The 20,164-nt window shown below is 32.8% G+C and overlaps 2 protein-coding genes across 40 annotated transcripts; one reads left to right on the plus strand and one right to left on the minus strand.

Annotated features, from left to right (window-relative positions):
- The first annotated feature begins 1,826 nt into the window (after positions 1–1,826).
- Positions 1,827–7,259, plus strand: LOC112723270 (N6-mAMP deaminase). Of its 9 annotated transcripts, none has more exons than XM_072207654.1 (11): positions 1,827–2,174; positions 2,261–2,331; positions 2,586–2,677; positions 2,764–2,823; positions 2,923–3,162; positions 3,241–3,437; positions 3,544–3,656; positions 3,889–4,013; positions 4,274–4,599; positions 4,881–4,990; positions 6,221–7,259. In XM_072207654.1, the coding sequence occupies exons 1-6, from the start codon at positions 2,098–2,100 to the stop codon at positions 3,346–3,348; spliced, it is 648 nt and encodes a 215-aa protein (XP_072063755.1). In that variant the 5' UTR covers positions 1,827–2,097; the 3' UTR covers positions 3,349–3,437; positions 3,544–3,656; positions 3,889–4,013; positions 4,274–4,599; positions 4,881–4,990; positions 6,221–7,259. The 9 variants fall into 9 exon arrangements, with proteins under 9 accessions (XP_072063755.1, XP_072063756.1, XP_072063757.1 ...); XM_072207655.1 differs by having other exon boundaries at positions 3,889–3,931; XM_072207649.1 differs by having other exon boundaries at positions 1,853–2,124; positions 3,241–3,466; positions 3,889–3,931.
- Positions 7,260–15,546: 8,287 nt separating this feature from the next.
- Positions 15,547–20,087, minus strand: LOC112723265 (uncharacterized). Of its 31 annotated transcripts, none has more exons than XM_072207703.1 (12): positions 19,296–20,082; positions 19,010–19,098; positions 18,871–18,935; positions 18,727–18,802; positions 17,984–18,073; positions 17,676–17,741; positions 17,112–17,180; positions 16,928–17,040; positions 16,694–16,814; positions 16,480–16,522; positions 16,349–16,386; positions 15,547–16,166 (listed from the first exon to the last, which is right to left on the minus strand). In XM_072207703.1, exons 3-9 carry the CDS (start codon positions 18,894–18,896, stop codon positions 16,784–16,786), a joined length of 471 nt encoding a protein of 156 aa, XP_072063804.1. In that variant the 5' UTR covers positions 18,897–18,935; positions 19,010–19,098; positions 19,296–20,082; the 3' UTR covers positions 15,547–16,166; positions 16,349–16,386; positions 16,480–16,522; positions 16,694–16,783. The 31 variants fall into 31 exon arrangements, with proteins under 31 accessions (XP_072063804.1, XP_072063776.1, XP_072063780.1 ...); XM_072207675.1 differs by lacking the exon at positions 18,871–18,935 and having other exon boundaries at positions 15,547–15,882; positions 15,971–16,166; positions 16,936–17,040; positions 19,296–20,041; XM_072207679.1 differs by lacking the exon at positions 18,871–18,935 and having other exon boundaries at positions 15,547–15,882; positions 15,971–16,166; positions 16,689–16,814; positions 16,936–17,040; positions 19,296–20,041.
- Positions 20,088–20,164: the final 77 nt, after the last annotated feature.

Here is a 20,164-nt window from a genome sequence, read left to right on the forward strand (position 1 = left end):
AATTTTTAAAATTAATATTTTAAATTGATTTGATAAATAAAATTAAAATTAGTTGTTAATAAGCATAAACTACAAAAATTATGTTTGAAGAAGTTATTTTTAGTATTTAAAATATTTTTAATAGATCTAAATATAATAAATATAAAATTTATTAATATAAAATTGTATTGAATTTTTAATTTTCAAAAAAATATTTTTATAAATATTTTCAAAAAGAGCCTTCTCAAAACTAGAAGTATATGTATATGATTAGCACCATTTTTTTCAAAATACTTTTTTAAATTGAATTTTATTGGAAAAAAAAAAAGAAAATTAACCAATACCAATAAAAAATAAAAATTTAGTTACTTTTGAATTAAAACATTACTATTCACATGGGGAAGTCTTATGCCTAATTTTTTTTGTAAAATTAATAATTAAATATTATTAAATAATTTAATATATTTAATTAAATTATTATTTAATATTTTTAAATTATCATCTTCGAACAAGATAACTCACCAATTCACATATTAAAATAAGAGTAAATTATTATTTCTACTCACAAAAATTAAAAATGATGATATATCTATTCATAAAAGACAAAAATTACTATTTATACTTATAAAAAATAGATTTTTACAGACAAAATTATTCAAACCTTAAAAAATTAAATAAAATTTTTAAACTATCCTTCTTTTCACCACTATTACCATCATTTCTCCCTTTTCTCTCTCTCTCTCTCAATATTCTTGGTTACTCAAATTCCAAACTCTACCATCACTCTCTTCTCCAACTATCACCATCACTGCCATCGCCATCCCTACCCTTCCTTCCTCCTTCTTCTTCTTCTTTCACTTCTTCGCCATATGCTGAAAGATTCTCTTTGTATACAAAAAAAAAAGCACAATAAACTACATAAAAAAATTCAAACACACCCTTACTCTGAAAACAATACAACAAATTCGAAAATTTTCTTTTTTTTTCCCACAAAAAAAAGATGCTTTCTCCCACCTGTCTAAATCACTAATGTTACGTTCATCTAATACTAATTTGATTTAGATAAATCTATGAAGATGATAACACAATAATGAAAAGAGGGATCTTTATTTACTTGAGGAGGAGAAGATCGGAGAGAGTGCGTGGGAGCTTGATGCGGCCAAATTCGGAGGCGGTGAGGTAGATGCAGAAAAGGCCAGTGGTTAAGAAGAAGAATACGGCGAGGACCATGGCGAATTCGCAGCTGTTGAGAGGGAACTTCTCCGATTTGGACTTTTTGGCGGCGGGGGAGTCGTCCTCGCCATTGTTTTCGAGGTCCTGACGAGCAATCTACTGGTATCTACCGTCATGACGCTCTGCGGCATCTTTAGATCTAGGATTTCTTTGGGTTAGATGATTATGCTGGTGATGGTGGTGCTGGTGTTGTTGAGTTGCTACCGACACCGATGAGAGAGTGTGTGGCGAAGAGGTTAAGGTGGCGGTTGAGGAGGAGGGTAAGGCGGTGATACTGAGCCGCGATGTGATCAATGTTAGGATTGGAGTCGCTAAGAACGTTGAGATAAAGAAGGGGGAGATGATGGTTATAGTGGTGGAGAGAATGGTATCAGGAATTTTATTTAATTTTCGAGGGTTTAAATAATTTTGTCTACAAAAATTTATTTTGTATGAATACAAATGATAATTTCTGTTTTCTATAAATAGATACGACGGTATTTTCAACTTTTGTAGATAAAAATGATAGTTTATTCTTAAAAGAATTATAAATTTAAAATTGATTAAAACTTATTTTTTACCTTTTTTTTTAATTTTTTGAACATACAAATACAAATACCAACACTAAGTATTTCAAAGATAGGAAATAATAGTTGAATATTCAAAATTAACAACAAGTATAACATTGATTGGGATCTTATCACAATGATCGTGGCATGAACCCTAAATCCTCCACATGTTTGAGTGCTGTTTTTTTTTTTTTTTGTCTGATACACGCCCTTGGATGAGTTCAGTGAATGGCCATTGGCCAGTCTCTTCTGAACCAACCAGAGTGTACTCTTACTCTTACCCAACACCCAACGAAGCACTTGCAGTTTCAGTTTCAGTGTTGAGGAAGAAGAAAAGATGGAGTGGTGGATGTCAATGCCAAAGGTGGAACTCCATGCTCACCTCAATGGATCCATCAGAGGCTCCACTCTCCTGTACTCCTTTTCTCCTTTCCTCTCTCTCTTGTTTTGTTTCTTCATCTCATTCTCTTTCCTCTTATCCTTTTTTTGTTGTTGCACAGAGAACTCGCTAGAGCTTTGTGGGACAAGGGTCTAATAGATTTTTCCCAAGTGGAGCATGTTATCCTTAAAAGTATGCTCCTTTTCCCTTTTTTCCTTTCCTATTTTCTTGTTTTATTTTCAGTGTGCCCCTTCACTGTTGTTCAGCTTCATGTTCATTTTGGGACTGATTTTGACCCTTAACAGCTGTTTGATTGTAAAAATTACGCACTCTGCTAGTGTTTGTGATATGAGGGACTGTTTGATTGTCACTTTTAGTGTTAGTAATCGTTACTATTATAGTGTTTAAGGCTTATAATGGTGGTGGTTATGGTTTTGTAAATACAGATGATCGTTCATTGACTGAGGTGTTCAAGTTGTTTGATGTGATCCGCATTCTTACTACTGATCACATGACTGTTACAAGAATTGCGAATAAAGTATGGTTGCTTACTATCTAAATTTCTGTGTTTCTAAATCCGATGCCTTCAGCCTCTGCATTTATAGAAGCAATTTCTGAATGCAGGTTGTTGAAGATTTCGCATCAGAAAAGGTTGTCTATCTCGAATTGAGAACCACCCCAAAGGTAACTAGAAGAGCTTGGTTCTTGATGCGGACTCTTTTTTTATCTTTTTGGTTTTTTCTATTGATTCGACAGTGAATTTTTCGGCTTAATTCCTTACAGAAAAACGATTCCCAAGGAATGAGCAAACGTTCTTATGTTGAAGCTGTATTGGAAGGGATAAGATCTGTCAGCTCAGTTGATGTGGCTTTAATTCCTTATATTGAGGATCCTAGAAATCTTTTAGATCCTCTGCACGCAGCGACAAATGATAAATGTAATGGAAATAGTAGGAAGAAAATCTTTGTTAGGCTTCTCTTGAGTGTTGATCGTAGGGAGACAACAGAAGCAACTATGGAAACTGTAAGATTAGTAATTTCAGCATCCTTAAGTTTGATGCTTGCTACTTAATACCTTCAACACTCCATTTCTGTGTTGCAGGTCAAACTGGCACTGGAAATGAGGCATTTGGGGGTGGTTGGAATTGACGTATCTGGGAATCCAAAGGTTGGCGAGTGGTATCTCAATCTATCAAGGACTCTAGCATAGTAATTCGTAATGATGCTTTAGATCAAAGTCTCCCGTTATCTTTTTTTGGAAAAGATACTTGCCAGCATTGAAATTCGCCAGAGAACAAGGTCTTTTTGTAACCCTTCATTGTGGAGAGGTGCGCCAATCTTTTATTGTACCTGTTACCTGTGGTGATTACCTGACTGGTCTGTTTTGCTTGTTTCGTGCTTTTAGGTTCCTAATTCAAAGGAGATACAAGACATGCTCGATTTTGTTCCCCATAATCGGACATGCTTGTTTCTTTGAGGAGGAACACTGGAGAAAGTTGAAGTCTACTAACATTTCCGGTTAGACTTTGCAAGTTCACTAGTCACATTTGTGATAAAATAAGAAAGTGAAAAGTGTTATGATAATCAATCAATTAAAAATATAGTGCATGGCAATATGGCATATTCATCTAATCCATCACATTTGAACATTTGATAGTTTCTAAATTCGAACCATTTTTGCATAATATTGTCAATACTTATATAAAGAGCTTGGCTACATATAATTTATTGCTTCCTTTACATTTTTCAGGTTGAAATTTATTTGCTTGCTCACGTCCATTGCTGCAACACAGGCAAGCAGCTTTGAATAGCGTGAAAGGCTCACTTGGAGATTAACTAGCATTTAGATCCGTCGTGATTCCCCCTCCATTCTATGTAATTTAATGAATTAATAACAAAAGACTGAAAAAATTGGCAAAACATAGGCCAAATATCTATCTATTAATATATAATAAGAATATAGTTGTGATATTTGCTCGACAAGTGGAGTGTTCTGTGTTTGACACGTGGAGCTGTGTATGATTGACAAGTGTATGTTACTATGTTTTTAATGTGGGCACTTTGCCGTTCTCAATCCAAAGAAGTAACTGGGCGGGATTTGATTCAAATTCAAATTGAAAATGATTTTGTTTCAGGACTTTCAAGAAGAGAATATGAGAGAGAGAGTTGCCAGTTCTGATAGGGGGAGTAGTTGGCACCAGACTTCCTCTTTTGATGTCGGCAGAGAAGAGAAGAAGAAAAGGTCGGTGAAGAAATAAAGCACGACGGAAGAAGGAGAAGTGGGTGGCGATGACAACGACGGTCACAGAGAAGGATGCTAGATCGACAGAGAAAAGAAGAGGAATGAGGCGGCGACGGCGGTGATGGAGGTTACTGACGCTGTTGGATCCCTAGAACTGCATCTACCGCAGAACGCCGTCGCAGCCGTTCCTTCGCCAGGGGATGCTGCGAATGAAGGATGGTTAGTTCTCTCTTTATTTTGTTGTTTGATTTCGTTATAACCAGAGAAGAATCCTTTATAATCCATTCTTCGGTGAACGACAGCTTCAAGTTCTAAAATTTTGGTTAATCAGCAATAAAATATTTTTTTTTTTTTGCTTTCAAATGATTGCATGTACATTTTGGTTAATCTATAATAATCCGTTTCCTTTTTGTTGTTGGATAGCTAACCGTGTTTGTCTTCTATTAACCATATTGCTGATTTTTTTTTTCTGTTTTCGTATCTTATGTCATTTCTTAAAGAACATCTGAGGTGGTGATTGACCTGCAATTGCAAGTAAAATTTTTAGTCTCTATAATTCTTTGTTGTGGTCTCTGATGGAGTCTTTGATTATGCCAACAATGTCCTCCAGGTAATACTATCCTTTAAAATTTCCTTTTGTTGCCATTTGCATTTATGTTGATATTAGAGGAATGAAAAGATTGCTGCCTAGGATGGTGGATATTGATTCTATATAATGAAATTGACATTAAATTTCTACATTTTATGCCTCATTTGACATGATTGATAACATTTTTATCCGGTTCAATAATATATTTAATGTTATATAGACCTTTTCAATTTTACCGGTACTTCCATCCTCATCATCATAGAGTTCATGAGGAAGTTCAATAATATTTATTTGGATTTGATGCCTGTAATCAGCAACCCTTAATCTATAACACATAGAGAAAAAAGAATAAACATTTGTGTGTTATATCCATTTCATTTTAATTAATTGGATCCAACACTAAAATATATTTATGTGTTCTGAATTTGCACCCACCATCTCATTGTTAGGGATTCTTTCATTTGGTTTGTCAATCCTCTCATACTAACACTTCACATATGCCAATATAAATTTTCTCGAAAGATGTTTCGAGTTCTTAGTTTATCAGCTAGAATTGATTTCAGTAAAAAAATCTGCTTTTGGAAATTCTACAAGAGATAATTTTGAAGCAATGAAGATCATCAAGTAATGCAAAATAACTTCTTTGTTCTTTTTGTTTGGGTATATACTAATGCAAATTACAATGTTAAAGTATTTGATTATCATATCTTGAAGGTTTATGGGATTTTTGTAAAAATTTTAATGAATATGGAGCATTTTGTTTTTTATCTGAAACTTAATCATGTGATACTTTGATGAGATGGTTTAAAACAAGCCAAACCATGGAGCAGTTTCTTGGACTATTAGGAGTCCAACAGCAATAGTAGAAAGTTGGAGATGCTACTGCTCTTGAAGTTAGAGTTGCTTCTCTTGAAAATGCTACCCCTCTTGAAGTTGGGTGTTTTTTCTATAATTTAAAGAAATTTAGTAAAAGCTATTTATAACAACAATGGTTTTTCTTAGAGGCTATAGTTTTTTTCTTTCCTAAACATAAAATGTTGTTCAAAGGTGTATGCATATCTTAAGTTCAGGAGTTGTTTCATAAAATGCTGGAGTAAAACAGCATCACACTTAAAATAAGCAGTCATTGTTGTCTGTTGACATCTTATGTAATTTAGTAGCTTTGACTTTTATAGATTTTTTTGTTACTACAAATTTTAATTTGCTTTTGGTTTTGCTAAGTAATTTGAAAACTTGATTTCTTTTTTTAAGGAACAACTTCTCCGACAAAGCTCAAGATGTGAAATCTGCTGCAACGTGCTCCGGCTGAAGTTGCACCTGCCAAAGCGGTATGAATGATTCATCTGCCTTAATCGCTATTTTTTTACCCTTTTTTTGTTTAAATTGGATATTTTTTCTCTTCTTTAATTTGTTCAGTTTAATTCTTGGATGGCACTCTTTAAAATTTAACTAAGTTTATATGTATTTAAATAATTTTGATCTTCCTTTTCCTTCCATAACTAACTTCTGTATATTTGTTTCTGAGTTTTCTTTAAAAATGAGTTTCATACCATATATGAATATTGAAAACTCAAGGGCACATAGATAATGCAAACGGTTAAAGTCATGTATTACATGCAGTATTTTGTGAATATGCAGCAATAATACTAATAATAGTTGGTAAATTATCTGCTTTAATTTTCTTTTTCTTCTGCTATACATGCATGATGAATGTAGTTTTCCATTTTTTATTTTGTACTGTGATTTCTATTAACTCAGTATACACCACTGTTGCAGTTTTATGTTATGGTTTGTTGGCAGTTTTTTAATCATTGAACCATGCTCTTGACTATTTTCTATAAGTCTGTAACTATAACAACTTGAAAATTATATAGATTTTCTTTCCCCTATTTTGTAAAATAAAAAATTTTATAGTTAACTAATTTAAAAATAGGCCACTACATGTAAAACAAACATTTTTTTACTTTTTTAGTTAACTAATTGATTGTTAGCATTTTATTAGAGAAGAGATCATGAACTTGAATTCTACAGTGATTCCATTAGCCTGTGTACTAAAGAGTTTAATCGTATCTTTTTTATGTGCCCTTAATGTTATGAAATTGGATGTAGATCCTCGATTGCGGTTTAATAGAAGAAGGCAGAGATAATAGGAGATGTATTCATCCTAATTTTGTATTATTGCTGAAAGTTTTCAATTGCTCTCTCTTGCCTTTTGTGTTGTTCTTCCCTCCCCCTCTGATTTGAACAACTGTGTTTTCAATTTTAAAGATTTTATTATCAGCTTAGATGATATTGCTTGAGTTGTTCACCGTTCAATTTGTCCCATTGATCTTTAGAGGTGATGTAGTTATTGTGCTACTAATAATTGAAATTTTAATTATTATAATCGACAGAGTATGGAAATGACTATGAGATTAGCAAATATATAATTATTTGTTGCACATTAAAGATACAAATTTGTTGTCTTAACATAGATGTCGACATAGATAAAAGAACTTCTTAATCTAAGGTTTAGTCACTGCATTATTATTCAACTTTGTTGGCCAATTATAAATAATTTTACTTCATTAAAACTGTCATTGCAGTGTTTTTTAGCGAGCACAGAAACCAAGTTCATGGTATATAATTATATCACTGGCTTTGTTGCATGTTTGGTTCTTCTTCTTAAACTATGTTTTGTTAGTATTATTGTAATTGTTCGTGTTGAAGCTTGATATGATTTGTTTTATGTTCCTGGTGGGTTAAGTAGGAGATTACAAAGAGACATATTATATTTGTCATGTAGTTAGATGCAAATTATAGCCTTTTTTACAAAGGATTTATGTATAATGTTAGTGTTTATCAGTATAAAAAGAAAAAGTCTTCACATGTTGGGAGAATGTAGAGAAATGGGGAAAGAATTTATCAGTTTAATTACTCATGTTGCAAATAAAGCAATTTTTTTTTTAATTGAAATGATTGGGTGTGTTCTTAGTCCAATATAAATTATCTATCACCAACAACCATAGTTTCACCAATTTTGTTCATAGATTCTAATTTTTAGTATTCTTAAATCTTTGAACTAAATTTGAAATTAAGATATTTCAAGGAATTACAATATGAGGGAACCAAAAGCATGAGAGAAATGAGTATTATTAATTTACATGTGATGACTGAAGATAAAGTATGATCATCTATCTATATGTATCTTTTTTTCTTTTTATTATCAATTACTATCTTTAAAGATCAAGAAAAATGAAGGATATTTGATTGAAAAGTGCTTCATTTCGAATTTCACTATTTAAATGTCCTCATGCCAACTTAACATTCCTTATTATATATAGTTTATAATGATTTGAATTAGTCCATGATCTAACTATTTACCTTTTTTTTGTGATGTGATGTAATTGTCTTTTCTTAAATACTTATATTGGGATTCGCTAAAAATGGTGATGAAAGAAATTAAAGAAATGGCTGCTAAACTTTAATTTTAGTGTGACTATTGAATTTTGATTTTTTAGATACGAAGTGCCATGTTTAGAGGCTTATATATGATGCCGCCTTTAGGTTCTGATTGCTTTTGCTTGACCCTGTTGACTTAGAAATGATACTTGAAGTCCATCAAATATAATAGTTAAATTCAACACTGTCCTTTAACTATACCATATATCTTTTCGTTCTATCTTTGCTTTAGTAGTTTGAAAAGTTTTCTTTTAAATCTTACTGTTTTTTATGAGATTATCAACCAATGCTCTGAAGGTAAGTGAAAATGATGTGACAATGACCTTGGAATTTGATAATATGGCTGATTGATTCATGACTCATTTTATATAGGGACAAGATTTAGAACATATTTGTTTGAATTTCAAAAAGTGATATTAGATAGTTTTTAACTCAAGTTATTATGCATTTATGTTCACTTTCAAGCTGCACGATTTACAATGTGAATATCAGAAGTAAATTCTTCTCTTACTGAGGAGGCACTACAGGAACTCACGAACAAGATAACTAATCTAGGAATTAAACAAGAAGATTTGAAGTTGAAAGTAAAGCGCAGTATAAAATAATAGAAAATGATGTTTTTCAAGCAAATTATTCGTTCTAGGAGATGGATTATGCAAACATGAATGTTATTGTTGGAAACAAGAGAACTTAAGTGATAAATTGGGGATTATGTAAAAATCTAAACGTGGTCAAGTTAGTATTACACAAAATATTTTAACATTTAAAAATATTTTGCTTTTACTATATGTTTCTTTTTTTATAGTACTTGCTTGAGCTTGTGAGAAATGTAATATCACCATTTTAGCATAAATTCAGTATTTTAGTTGATGAAAATTTCAAAAAATAATTAGCATTGCAAAAAGCTGTGAAAGGAGTTGCAATAACTTTTAAGTTTATTGCATACTAAATTTAATTTAGAAATGGAGTTGAAGCAACTAAATAAAACATTTTAATATGATTAGTTTAGTATAGCTTAAACATAATTTAATATTTCTAATGCATATGTATTTATTATTTTGTGTAGTCATGCCATAGTAGAAAATTGTTATAGAGAAATTCTCACAAAAGTTGTGTGCATGTGGGAACATAATAACTTTTAAATTTATCGCATACTAAATTTAATTTAGAAATGGAGTTGAAGCAACTAAATAAAATATTTTAATATGATTAATTTGGTATAGCTTAAACATAATTCAATATTTCTAAAGCATATGTATTTAGTATTTTGTGTAGTCATGCCATAGTAAAAAGTTGTCATAGAGGAATTGTCACAAAAGTTGTGTGCATGTGGAAACATAATAACAACTTTATTAGCATATATATATAAACAAATTTGTAGGTCTATATAGGATGAAGAAACAAATTTTATAATAGAAAAAAAAAGGTTTGGTTTAAAACATAAATTGATAAACATAATTTTTCTGCGTTTTATCTGATTCAAAGTGTAGTTAGAATTAAAAAAAAAAAATAACTATTACATCAGTATGGTAATTATAAGATAAAGAAAAAAAATTAATACATGCATAAACTTTCATATCCATATATTATGTATTCAATTTTGTTATGGGGTTAGTTATTTTTTTGAAAAGGGAGAATTTTTTTGTGTCTATTTAAGAAGATGTGGTTACTTTTGAGAACAAAGATGGTTGAAGAAGTAAACATTTTTTTATTTTTTTGTTAAAAATTAAATACAGAATGCAACAGTATATTCCTTAACTTTCAAACTGATATTGAATATGTATATAAAAATTTATTTATGTTTTTGATATGAAAGAAAATGATCCAAAACATATAAATAAGATAACATAGTTGATATATATACATTAGATCATAAATATATAGGTTTAATTACTCTATTAGTATCTATAGTTTTGTAAAATTTTCAATTAGGTTTTTATATTTTTTTTTTCTTTTAATTTGGTCCCTGCACTAATTTTTTTTCAATTAGGTCTCTTTTGATAGTAATTGGTTTAATTGTATAGGGATCTAACTAAAAAAAATTAGTGCAGGAATCAAAATAAAAAAAAGTATAAGGATCTAATTAAAAAAAATTTTGGTGCAAGGACTTAATTAAAAAGAAAAAAAAGTATAAAGACCTAATTAAAAATTTTGCAAAACTATAAAGACCTACAGAATAATTAAATTAAATATATATTAATATTTTTATAAATAAATTATACATAAATACAGTAAACGACCCGGACGTATCCCGGACTTTACACTAGTTTAATATCAATTGTACTATAGGCATTGATTTATTGTTGTAGAAGAAGTTATCTATAATGTATTAACTTGAGGAAGCTGATCTTTTTATAGCCAATATTAAATTCATACGTGTAATCAAAGTATGATCTTTGTCAAATACATTTGAACTTCCCCCTTTAATTTTCATTAGTTTTAGTCAAAACTCTAATATGTGGATTGATTCATCTGCCAAATATAAAAACAGAATTATATTATGCATGTAACATTATTAGTTCAATTCAAAATGATACATGATTTTCCTTCGAGGTTTTAGCAACAACATGAAATACCTGTCATTTAGTTGGGGAAAAGAAGTAAAAAGCTATAAAAACTCCTTTTTGTTCAAAGGCTCAAATTATCAAATAGAAACTCAGAGATTCCTAATCTATCTATCAATTGTATAAAGAGCGTGGGTTATTCAGCCACGCATCACCCCACAGTTAACTTGATTATAAAATTCACAATGCCTCTTCTTCCATCGGATAAAATTTTCTCTCATTAGACAATAATTTTCAGCGCTCTCTCTCTCTCTCTTCTAGGTTAGGATTCATAAAAAAGAAAGTGGTTAAAATTTTGAGGGAGTGATTTTTTCTTCTGATCTTGGCAGCAGTGAAGTCCTGCATTAGCTTTCACAAGTTAGTATACATTAGACTATCCCCATTAAAAAATTCATCGTATTTTTTATTTATGGGTTTACTTGTCATAAAAAATAATTCTATATTAGTTTTTGCGTCATAAAGAGTAAATAAAAATTCAAAGTATCTCTCTTCTCGTTAAAAAAAACTAACTTTAGTCCTAATTATAGTCTCATTTAATTAATTAATTAAAGTAATTAAAATTAATGTAGTTATATTTTTTTTACAATAATATTATTAAAATTTATAAATTCAAAAATAATTCACTATTAAAAAATATTAATATTTAAAAAAATAATAACTTCATATATAACAATAATACACAATATATAATTTGAGATTAAACTAATTTGTAAAATTACTTAATATAAAGAAAAATATAGTTAAGCTTTATAGTTGATGATAAGCATTGTGAAATTGCCATATATCTTTCAATTGTCGATGCTGCCGCCTATCTCGAAGTTGGGCATTTTTTGGGAGAAATTGATGGTATGATGCAAAATCTTTCTCTTCCAACTAAGGTTGTGATAAGCCATTTTCGACATCCTCATACTCTAAGCCTTGAGCAAAATTTCCGGCATAAGTGTCTCTTTTATTCTCAACAATCATATTATGCAATATAATACAAGCTCTCATTATGTTTGCAAACTTCTTCTTTTGCCAAAATCATGTATAATGCAAAGCGTACTTGCAACACTCCAAATGCTCGTTCGACCTTTTCTTTACCCTTCTTGATATTGTGCAAATAACTTGCGTTTCTCCCCTTGTGCCTTTGAGATTGATTTGACAAATATGGTCCATTCACGATAAATATCATCTGATAAATAGTATCTCATAGTATAATTATTACCATTCATAGTATAATTTACCTCCGGAGTACGATCATTTAAAATATCATCGAACACTAGTAAACGATCTAACACGTTGATATCGTTATTTGAACCAGAAACTCCAAAGAATGCATGTCATATCCAAAGGTTTGAAGATGCTACAACCTCAAGTACTATGGTTGCAACCCTACGATAACCACTCATGTACATACCTTTCCACGCCTTTGGACAATTTTTTCATTGACAATGCATGCAATCAATACTACCCAACATGTCAGGAAAGCCACGACCTTACACTATTTGTAGCCGGCATCATACATCATTTGAATTTGATTTTCACAAGTATTCATCTTCGAATACCGAAATGACACCTTCAACAAATTTTTCCAAGCATTCAATAGTAGTGCTCTCGTCTATGTGCACATAATCATCAACAGCATCAACTACTACATCATATGCTAGCATCCGTATCGCAGTAGTGCATTTTTGCAGTGGTGACAAGTCTCTTCTCCCAGTTGCATCCACCCTCTGTTAGAAATACGGATAGACATTTAAGAGAGCGTCTACTATCCGACAGAACACGTGTCTTCTCATTCGAAATCTCGTTGAAAAATGTCAGCATTATACACCGACTCATTTGTAAAGTAATCTTTGAAAATGAGATCATATCCTGCTTCTCGATCTCTGTTGATCCATCTACGAGGAGTTGGAAAAGAGCTTCTATCGATATCTTGTTCTTCTGAACTATTTAATAAACATTTATCAATCTAATTATCCATAAATGTGTTATCTCACTTTCTTGTTTTACCATACAAAACCTCATTAAATCAAAGTGATAGAGAATATTAAAAATTGCTATAATAATAATCATTAATTATGATCAATTGAAAAAAAAATGAAGGAAGAAAACTAAAAAACAAAAAAAGACGATATAAATTAATAATTTTAAAAAAATAATAAAATTAAAAATAATTTAAAAAATTGAATATAAAATTAAAAAAATAAAATATTTTTTATTTACTAAAAGTATGCATGAAAATAACAAATATTTTGTTTTAAATTAAATACTATTAAAAATAGATAAATAAATTTAATAATACTTATAAATAATTAATTTATAATTAACGTTTATAAATATTTATTTTTATTTTATTATACATAATTTTTTTAATATATTATTTAATTCAAATTTATAAATTTTATACGTTCTAAAGTTAAATAAATATTAAAATTTTTATATGTTTTTAAATATTTTTTATTTTTAATTTTTAAATTATTCCATCAAATTTATAATTTTAAAAATAAAAATATAAAAATTAAGCTAGTATATATATAGAGAGAATAAGTTGATATTCGAAAATCGAAACCCTGGTCGCTCGTCAACAGCCCTATCTTTCCTCTTTTAACTTTCAGTGCTTTACCCTAATCCTAGCTTTTTGCTGCCGCAGCACCACCGATCTCGTTCGATCGGAGAGGGTGATGGCGGAATTGGATGCTGCTGAGTCAAAACGACGAAAAACTGAGCAGGTTGAAATGGCGAAGGAAGCGTGCCTTTGCCTTATGACGTATGGAAAGTTGATCGTGATCAAACTGAGCAATTTAAAGGAAGAAGTTGATGTCGAAGATTGGACTTGTTTGCCTCCACCACCGTTCGAGATGTGTTTGGATCTTCCAGGTCATGATATGTGTCCCTTCGAGTTCGACTCCAAGATCTATATGGCGCCGTCCTGCAAGTCCAGCCTGCCGCGTGAAATTGGCAGAGGCAAATCCGTTTCCATGGGAAATCTGGTCCCCTGGCCAATCTACGAAATCAAATTTGAGGAGTGCATAATTGCCCCTACGCTGGATGGTGCACCCTTTCCTTTTCACAAATCATACATCGCAAACACGCCAGGCTCAGGCGATGTTTACTTCTATATAAATGTGAGGCGACGGGTCAAAGATGAATCTAGGGTCAAAGATGAATCTAGATTTTACGTTCTTTGTTCTGGTTCTAGAGTTTGGAAACCCTTGATGGCTCCTGGGGCCGCCATCATTAGCGAGCCACATGTCGAGAATACCATGTTCGTCCTCGACAACAACCTCTTTTTTTCATCGTCCAGGGAGTTGGAGAGAGACTCCTATTTGGCCCGCTTCGACCCCATCAAAGAGACTTGGATGGATATGTCTGCCGCTGATAACAATCTTTCGAACTTCAGAACGGGTAGACTCATTAGCGGCAGTGACCAATGCCGTATTACTTTTTTCCCACACATTTCTGTGTCCCTTCCCGGTCTTGGAAGCAGCAACTACACCGTTTGCCTTACACATGAGTATGTGGAGGAACCTCCTCATACACCTTTGAACAAGGTCCTTGCCATTCTCGTTAACCCCCAGAATGGCCTAGTCGCACTATATCAATACCTTGATGTGGGTTTTGAGGGTATTCTACCACCGATGGAAGGACCCGGCAGATTCAATTTTGTTGACCTTGGCAACGGGAAGCTGTGTGCAATATGCTCTAGGGAGGTATTGGGTTCCAATCCCGATTCATCCGCGAACTGCTTCTCCATCTTCACACTGTCCGTGTTGAAGGACTTTGCAGCATTGCAACTTGACAGTGGGGCTCCTCCCATGGAGCGAGATTTCTTACAAGTTACTGTCCATAGGAAGAGTGTCTTCACCATGGAGAACCGTGGGATTACTAATTGTATGCGCCATGCGTTTGTTTGGCCACCTACTAAGGGTGGAAGATTTCAGCACAAGACAACTCTATTTTAGTAACATTTCTTGTTATTTCTTGTGGCTTATTATCCTCCTTAGTCGTTTTCAATAGGATTATGAATGAACAATGAATTAAATATTAATGTCTTTCAGGAATATGATCTTGCTTTGAGTTGTGTCTATATTCTCTTCAACTCGTACAAAATTATCTATGCAACTCACTGCTTTCTATTTCAAAATACATGATGCATTTTAAATAATTAATTCAACTAATAGCCCGCACATATTATGTCAAAAGAAACATTTTGAAGTTTCACATAAAGTTAGAATGATTCGTTTGAAAAATTTAGTTTAAAAATTTGATTTGAGTCATTTATAATATTATCGATTGATTGCTTTATTCATTAGATTAAGAAAATAATAAGAATGATGATGAAGGGAAACTGGGTTACAAAAATTCAAATCAAGTTTCTAAATGACTAAAGAAAAATAATGATGTTATTTTTATAATGTCATTCTCTATGAATTTAGGGAGAAAAGTAACATTATCAGAATAGGTCATGTTCCTAAACAAAATAAGCTAATGTGGTGATCAGTTTTAACTGAAGTGCTATAAAGGGGTTCTATGAGTCTGTTCTTTCAAAAGATGATTATTTATACAAAATATAATGATACATGCATATGGAGTAAAGAAATTTACAAGTCTCGTTCATAACTTCATATATGATGTCATACTCTGTACAGAGCCCCAAACTAAAACAAAACATAGGGGAGCAAAAAGTTAAGAACAAGAAGTGGAAACCTAAAATCTAATGGGTGACTTTATCAACATTTTCTTCCAATACATATTTCACATATTCAAACCATTATCTCCAGTACAGGTAACATAGTTTAGTGTAGCCAGTTATACTCAATCTATTATTTGTTGTACAATGGATTTCAGCTTCAAAACGGCATTTGTGTCATCAAAGGTGAATTCCCCATGTAAGCACATCTGGTTAATACTACAGGGAAACTTCTGCATGTAGACATCAACATTTAAGTTCCTATTCACTTGCCACTGGCCATGTATCTGTGAAAATAGAAATCCATTTTGCATATCTCACAAGTCATGACCGAGAGGGCCGTTTCCGGTCAGGATGATGTTCCGACTTCCGACCTATCCACGTTATCACATCTTCTGACAAACTGGTCAAGAGTTCTCTGCTTTGAAGGGCTATGCCCAATAGTAGTATGCTTTGGAGGGATACTCAATGGCTGATTATTTGACACAGCTAAGGTGTTCTCATGGGCATCTAACATCTGATTTTTCAATAACTACAATTCAGAATGGTTCCTCAAAAACATCAAAAAGTAACTTTCAAATACTGCTTGAGTATAGATCTTGACAAAATATAAATATAAACCAGAATAAAAACCTTGAAACTAAGCATTATGTACATTTTGCATTACATATGATAGTTCAAGAAGATGTAGAAATGTACCTGCCCCCAAATTATCCGGTTTGAATTGCACCACATCCCTAAGGCGTAAAAATTTAGATCACCAATGCATAATAAATGTTAAGTCAATGCTATACCAAGCGGCGAAAGACTGCAGAAATAACAGAACCTACCAAATGTATCATTTACCAACTAGTATATATTTACTGATGAGACCTGTAAACAAGAACTAACTAGTCAAAAAACAGAAGAGCACATGTTGTCTTTGCTACTCAAAAATTTAGATATGAGAGTTCTTTTCATTTGAGATTATCTGTTTTCTTAATGTTGTCATGCAACTAGTAACAACTCTCTCCTTTCTACTTAATGAGTGTGAGAATACCTGACCAATTCTATATGCACGATCTTTGGCCTGAATTAGGTCACCTGGAGTCCAGGATTGTTCTGTAAAGATAACTGTGCTTGCAGCAGTTAAAGTTAATCCAACTCCTCCCGCTTTAATGGATAGCTGCATGATAACGTGTCACATGAAATCATTATCTCAAGCACAAATACTAACCAAGACAACAGAAAAGATGCTTATAACGGAAACACATGGAAGAAATGCACAACCAAAAATACCACCATACTACAGCTGCCTTGATATAATCCTTTTCCTGGAAATCTGTAACCAATTGTTGCCTTGATGCAGCGGGTGTACCTCCATCAATCCAGATGCAACCCACTTTTTTCTTCTGGAAATTTTCAACAGTTTTTGTAAGTGCTATAATTTCCAATATAAAGAGTAAAATTGAACTGGTCTTACAAGAAGGCACTCATGTATCGCATCTATCATTGGCTGATGGTGCGCAAATATAAGAAACTTGCAACCTGCCTGCAGTGATCACAACATATTACCTGTGATAACCACCGATAGCCCAAATGAAATAGAAAGGTGGAAGCAAGAGAGAAAAAAAAATTGAAGCAATCAAACTTTCAAATTAAGCATACACAACGTTTGGGGCGCTGGAAGATGGATGAAATATAAGAATTAACACATAATCTAAACCACTCAGACCAGCCAACGTTGACACCAATAATAGTTGTGGCATACGAATTAACATGTCATATGCTGACATTTTCACTACACTGGTCAGCCAATTTAATTCGTTCAACTTAGGGTCCTACACTAAGGGGTACCGATTGCAACAAAAGCAATTAGAAAAGACCAATTTAACCATGCATCATGCAAGCACACCAATCAAAGGAGATGGGTGAGAAACTAGAGAAGTTGAGAACCTAACTTAACTTTCTTGTAGTACATACAGATGCAGTCACTAAATTCTTTATTGACATTTTATTGCTTTGAAACAGTGGAGGGGAGCAATACCTCAATGAAAGTTCCGAGATATTCAAGAGCAGCAGGAATCTTGGCATCTGCAGAATTAGTATATATCTGGAATCGAATATATCATGATTCAGTTTTGATCATATACCAGTCAAAATGATTTAAACTACTCCAATATTGGCCAAGGCCTGAGAAAAGGCAAATATAAAAGAAAGATAAAATGTTGAAGAAAAGATAAAAATCAAAGAAAAAGTCAAAACAATAGACCTATCATAGTTCTAGGTAATCAGAAAAACTTCCAAACAACTTGTACAAGTCAAAATAATGTTCAGGGCTTCTTCCATGCAAACCTTGTTAATCAGTTTCTTTTGAGTAAATTTAAGAGATTCAGACTCATCTTTTGATTTAGCAGACTTGATTTTGGCTTTTACCGCCTCCAACTGCAGTATAAAAAAAAAGCAACCAATATTGATTAGATTTTACCACCTCAGACGCAAACCAAAGATGGAGAGCACATATTACCATCTCCAAGTCAAATAACCTAATTTTAAAAAGAAAACTTACCACAATCTTACCAATAAAAATGGGTGAGCAAATTTTTGAACCATTTTTAAAGTGGAAGTTTTAGTAAGATACTCATAATCTAAACAACAATCACATAGTTCAAATAAATGAAATCCACAGTCCACTTTTTTGAATATCAATAACCCTATAAAATGTAAATAGAAAATAATTTTATATGCCCAAAATAAGCATATTGTCAAGATATACAAGAATTCTGTTCCATAACTAGGTCAAACATAAATAACCAAAACTGCATGATGCTATACTAGTCTCGAGATATAGATGCAAAACAAAAATATGGATGGAATAATGCCAAAGTGACAAAGGCACAACGAGCATCAACATGGAAAAATATGTATTGCGAAACAAAAATTTACTTTGCTATAACAGCTACTATATGGATGGAATCCCAAACACTTGACCAGCTTCCCCCCAAAGAAATTATATAAGCCAAGCTCGACTCTTATTAAGATAGAAAATACCATCAGTTTCCCAACTATAGAGAAAATGAAAATAGAAGAATTATTACCTGAACTTTATAATTAGATATTTCTCCTAGAACCTTCTCTGCTTCGGACAAGGAAGAAAGCGGGAACATCCATAACCTGCAGACTCAAATTTTCAAATAACTAAGCCCTCAAAACAGCCAATCCCGAAAAGCAGAAATTATTACCTGCCATAACATAGCCTATAAAGCATGAGTATGCAGGAACTTGTTCAAGGTCAAAGACATAGCCCCTAATTATGGAAAATTCAAAATTTTCAATAGAAATATAAAGTTCAATACTCTTGATGAAGTAAGCATGTGAAACCTGGTCATATTGGAATTTCGCTGCAACATGCCCACTGGAATGAAGAAAAAGTTTGACAGAAAACTTCGGCAGTTCTTTAGAAGGCTCATCTGGTTACATATAAAGCCAAAATCCAAAGCAAATGCCAATAGATCAACAAATGATATTTCAAAACCCGAAGAAATTACATCTAAGTTTATAACTATTATTTTTTCTTATGGGAGATAATTAGAATTAGAGACAAGTAACACAGCCCTCAACAATGACACTGAAACAAATGTTAAGGTTTTGAAGGAAACAAGCATACTTTTTCCCTTGAGGCAAAGCGTCCACCTGGATTGGAATACAAACACACTATGAGAAGTTCTCCTTCCAGAAACTGAACCACAGGGTCTTTTGATTCTTCTGCATTATTTTGTTTTCTAACATTAAAATGAGGGATACACACTCATGAACAACACTTCAACAAAATTACCCACACACCAAAAGACAAATTTAACCCAACAAGAGCAGAAAGAAAAGCAAAGCTAGATAATACAAAATGGGAAACAACATGAAATGAAGAAAAGATGAAAACTTTAACTTTTGAGGACGGGAATCGGAAATGGGGTTTGGTGGGAAGGGTTGGGCATGGTTGGACGGCGAGGGGGGAGGGGTCGCGGCCGTAGAGGAGCTAGAGGTGGTGGTGAGGTAGAGGCCGACGTGGAGGCAGAGGCGGAGAGGATGAGGGTAGCGGTGAGGACGAAGGTGGTGATGACGGAGACGATGGAGGTGACGACGGGGTCAGGGAAGTGGTGGTGGTGGAGGAGGGTACAACGGTGGTGACGGGAGGTCAGGGAGGTGGTGGAGGTGGTTACGAGGGCCACTAAGGTAGAGGTGATGGTGGTCAGGGTGGGAGTACCGGAGGTGGTGATCGTGGTCATCCTGGAGGAGGATAGAGGTGAGGCAGGTGGCCAGAGCCATGTATATGGTTGCGGTGGTGTGTGTGGAAGAGCCATCTGTACATGTATATCCTTACGGTAGAATTCACCAACTTTTAATTAGTATGTTTTTGTTTGAAAAGCTTATTAGCGTAAGGTTAAAATGAAGGCCTAAAGTCACCAAAAAAAAAAAATGAAGGCCTATTTGTTTTTTTTTTTTTTCAAATAAGCCCTATAAATTAACAAAAGGATGACA

Source organism: Arachis hypogaea, chromosome 11, assembly GCF_003086295.3.
Source record: "Arachis hypogaea cultivar Tifrunner chromosome 11, arahy.Tifrunner.gnm2.J5K5, whole genome shotgun sequence".
Classification (NCBI taxonomy): Eukaryota; Viridiplantae; Streptophyta; class Magnoliopsida; order Fabales; family Fabaceae; genus Arachis; species Arachis hypogaea.

Excerpts from the sequence above, each read along its gene's own strand:
- LOC112723270 (XM_072207651.1), top strand. The coding sequence starts at position 1,928 with ATGTTTGAGTGCTGTTTTTTTTTTTTTTTGTCTGATACACGCCCTTGG. Across the intron at positions 2,125-2,260 it reads GGTGGATGTCAATGCCAAAG|AGAACTCGCTAGAGCTTTGT; the intron begins GTGGAACTCCAT and ends GTTGTTGCACAG. Across the intron at positions 2,332-2,585 it reads GGAGCATGTTATCCTTAAAA|ATGATCGTTCATTGACTGAG; the intron begins GTATGCTCCTTT and ends TTGTAAATACAG.
- LOC112723265 (XM_072207672.1), bottom strand. The coding sequence starts at position 19,098 with ATGAGCCTTCTAAAGAACTGCCGAAGTTTTCTGTCAAACTTTTTCTTC. Across the intron at positions 17,181-17,675 it reads ATCTCGGAACTTTCATTGAG|GCAGGTTGCAAGTTTCTTAT; the intron begins GTATTGCTCCCC and ends TGATCACTGCAG. Across the intron at positions 17,041-17,111 it reads CGATACATGAGTGCCTTCTT|AAGAAAAAAGTGGGTTGCAT; the intron begins GTAAGACCAGTT and ends GAAAATTTCCAG.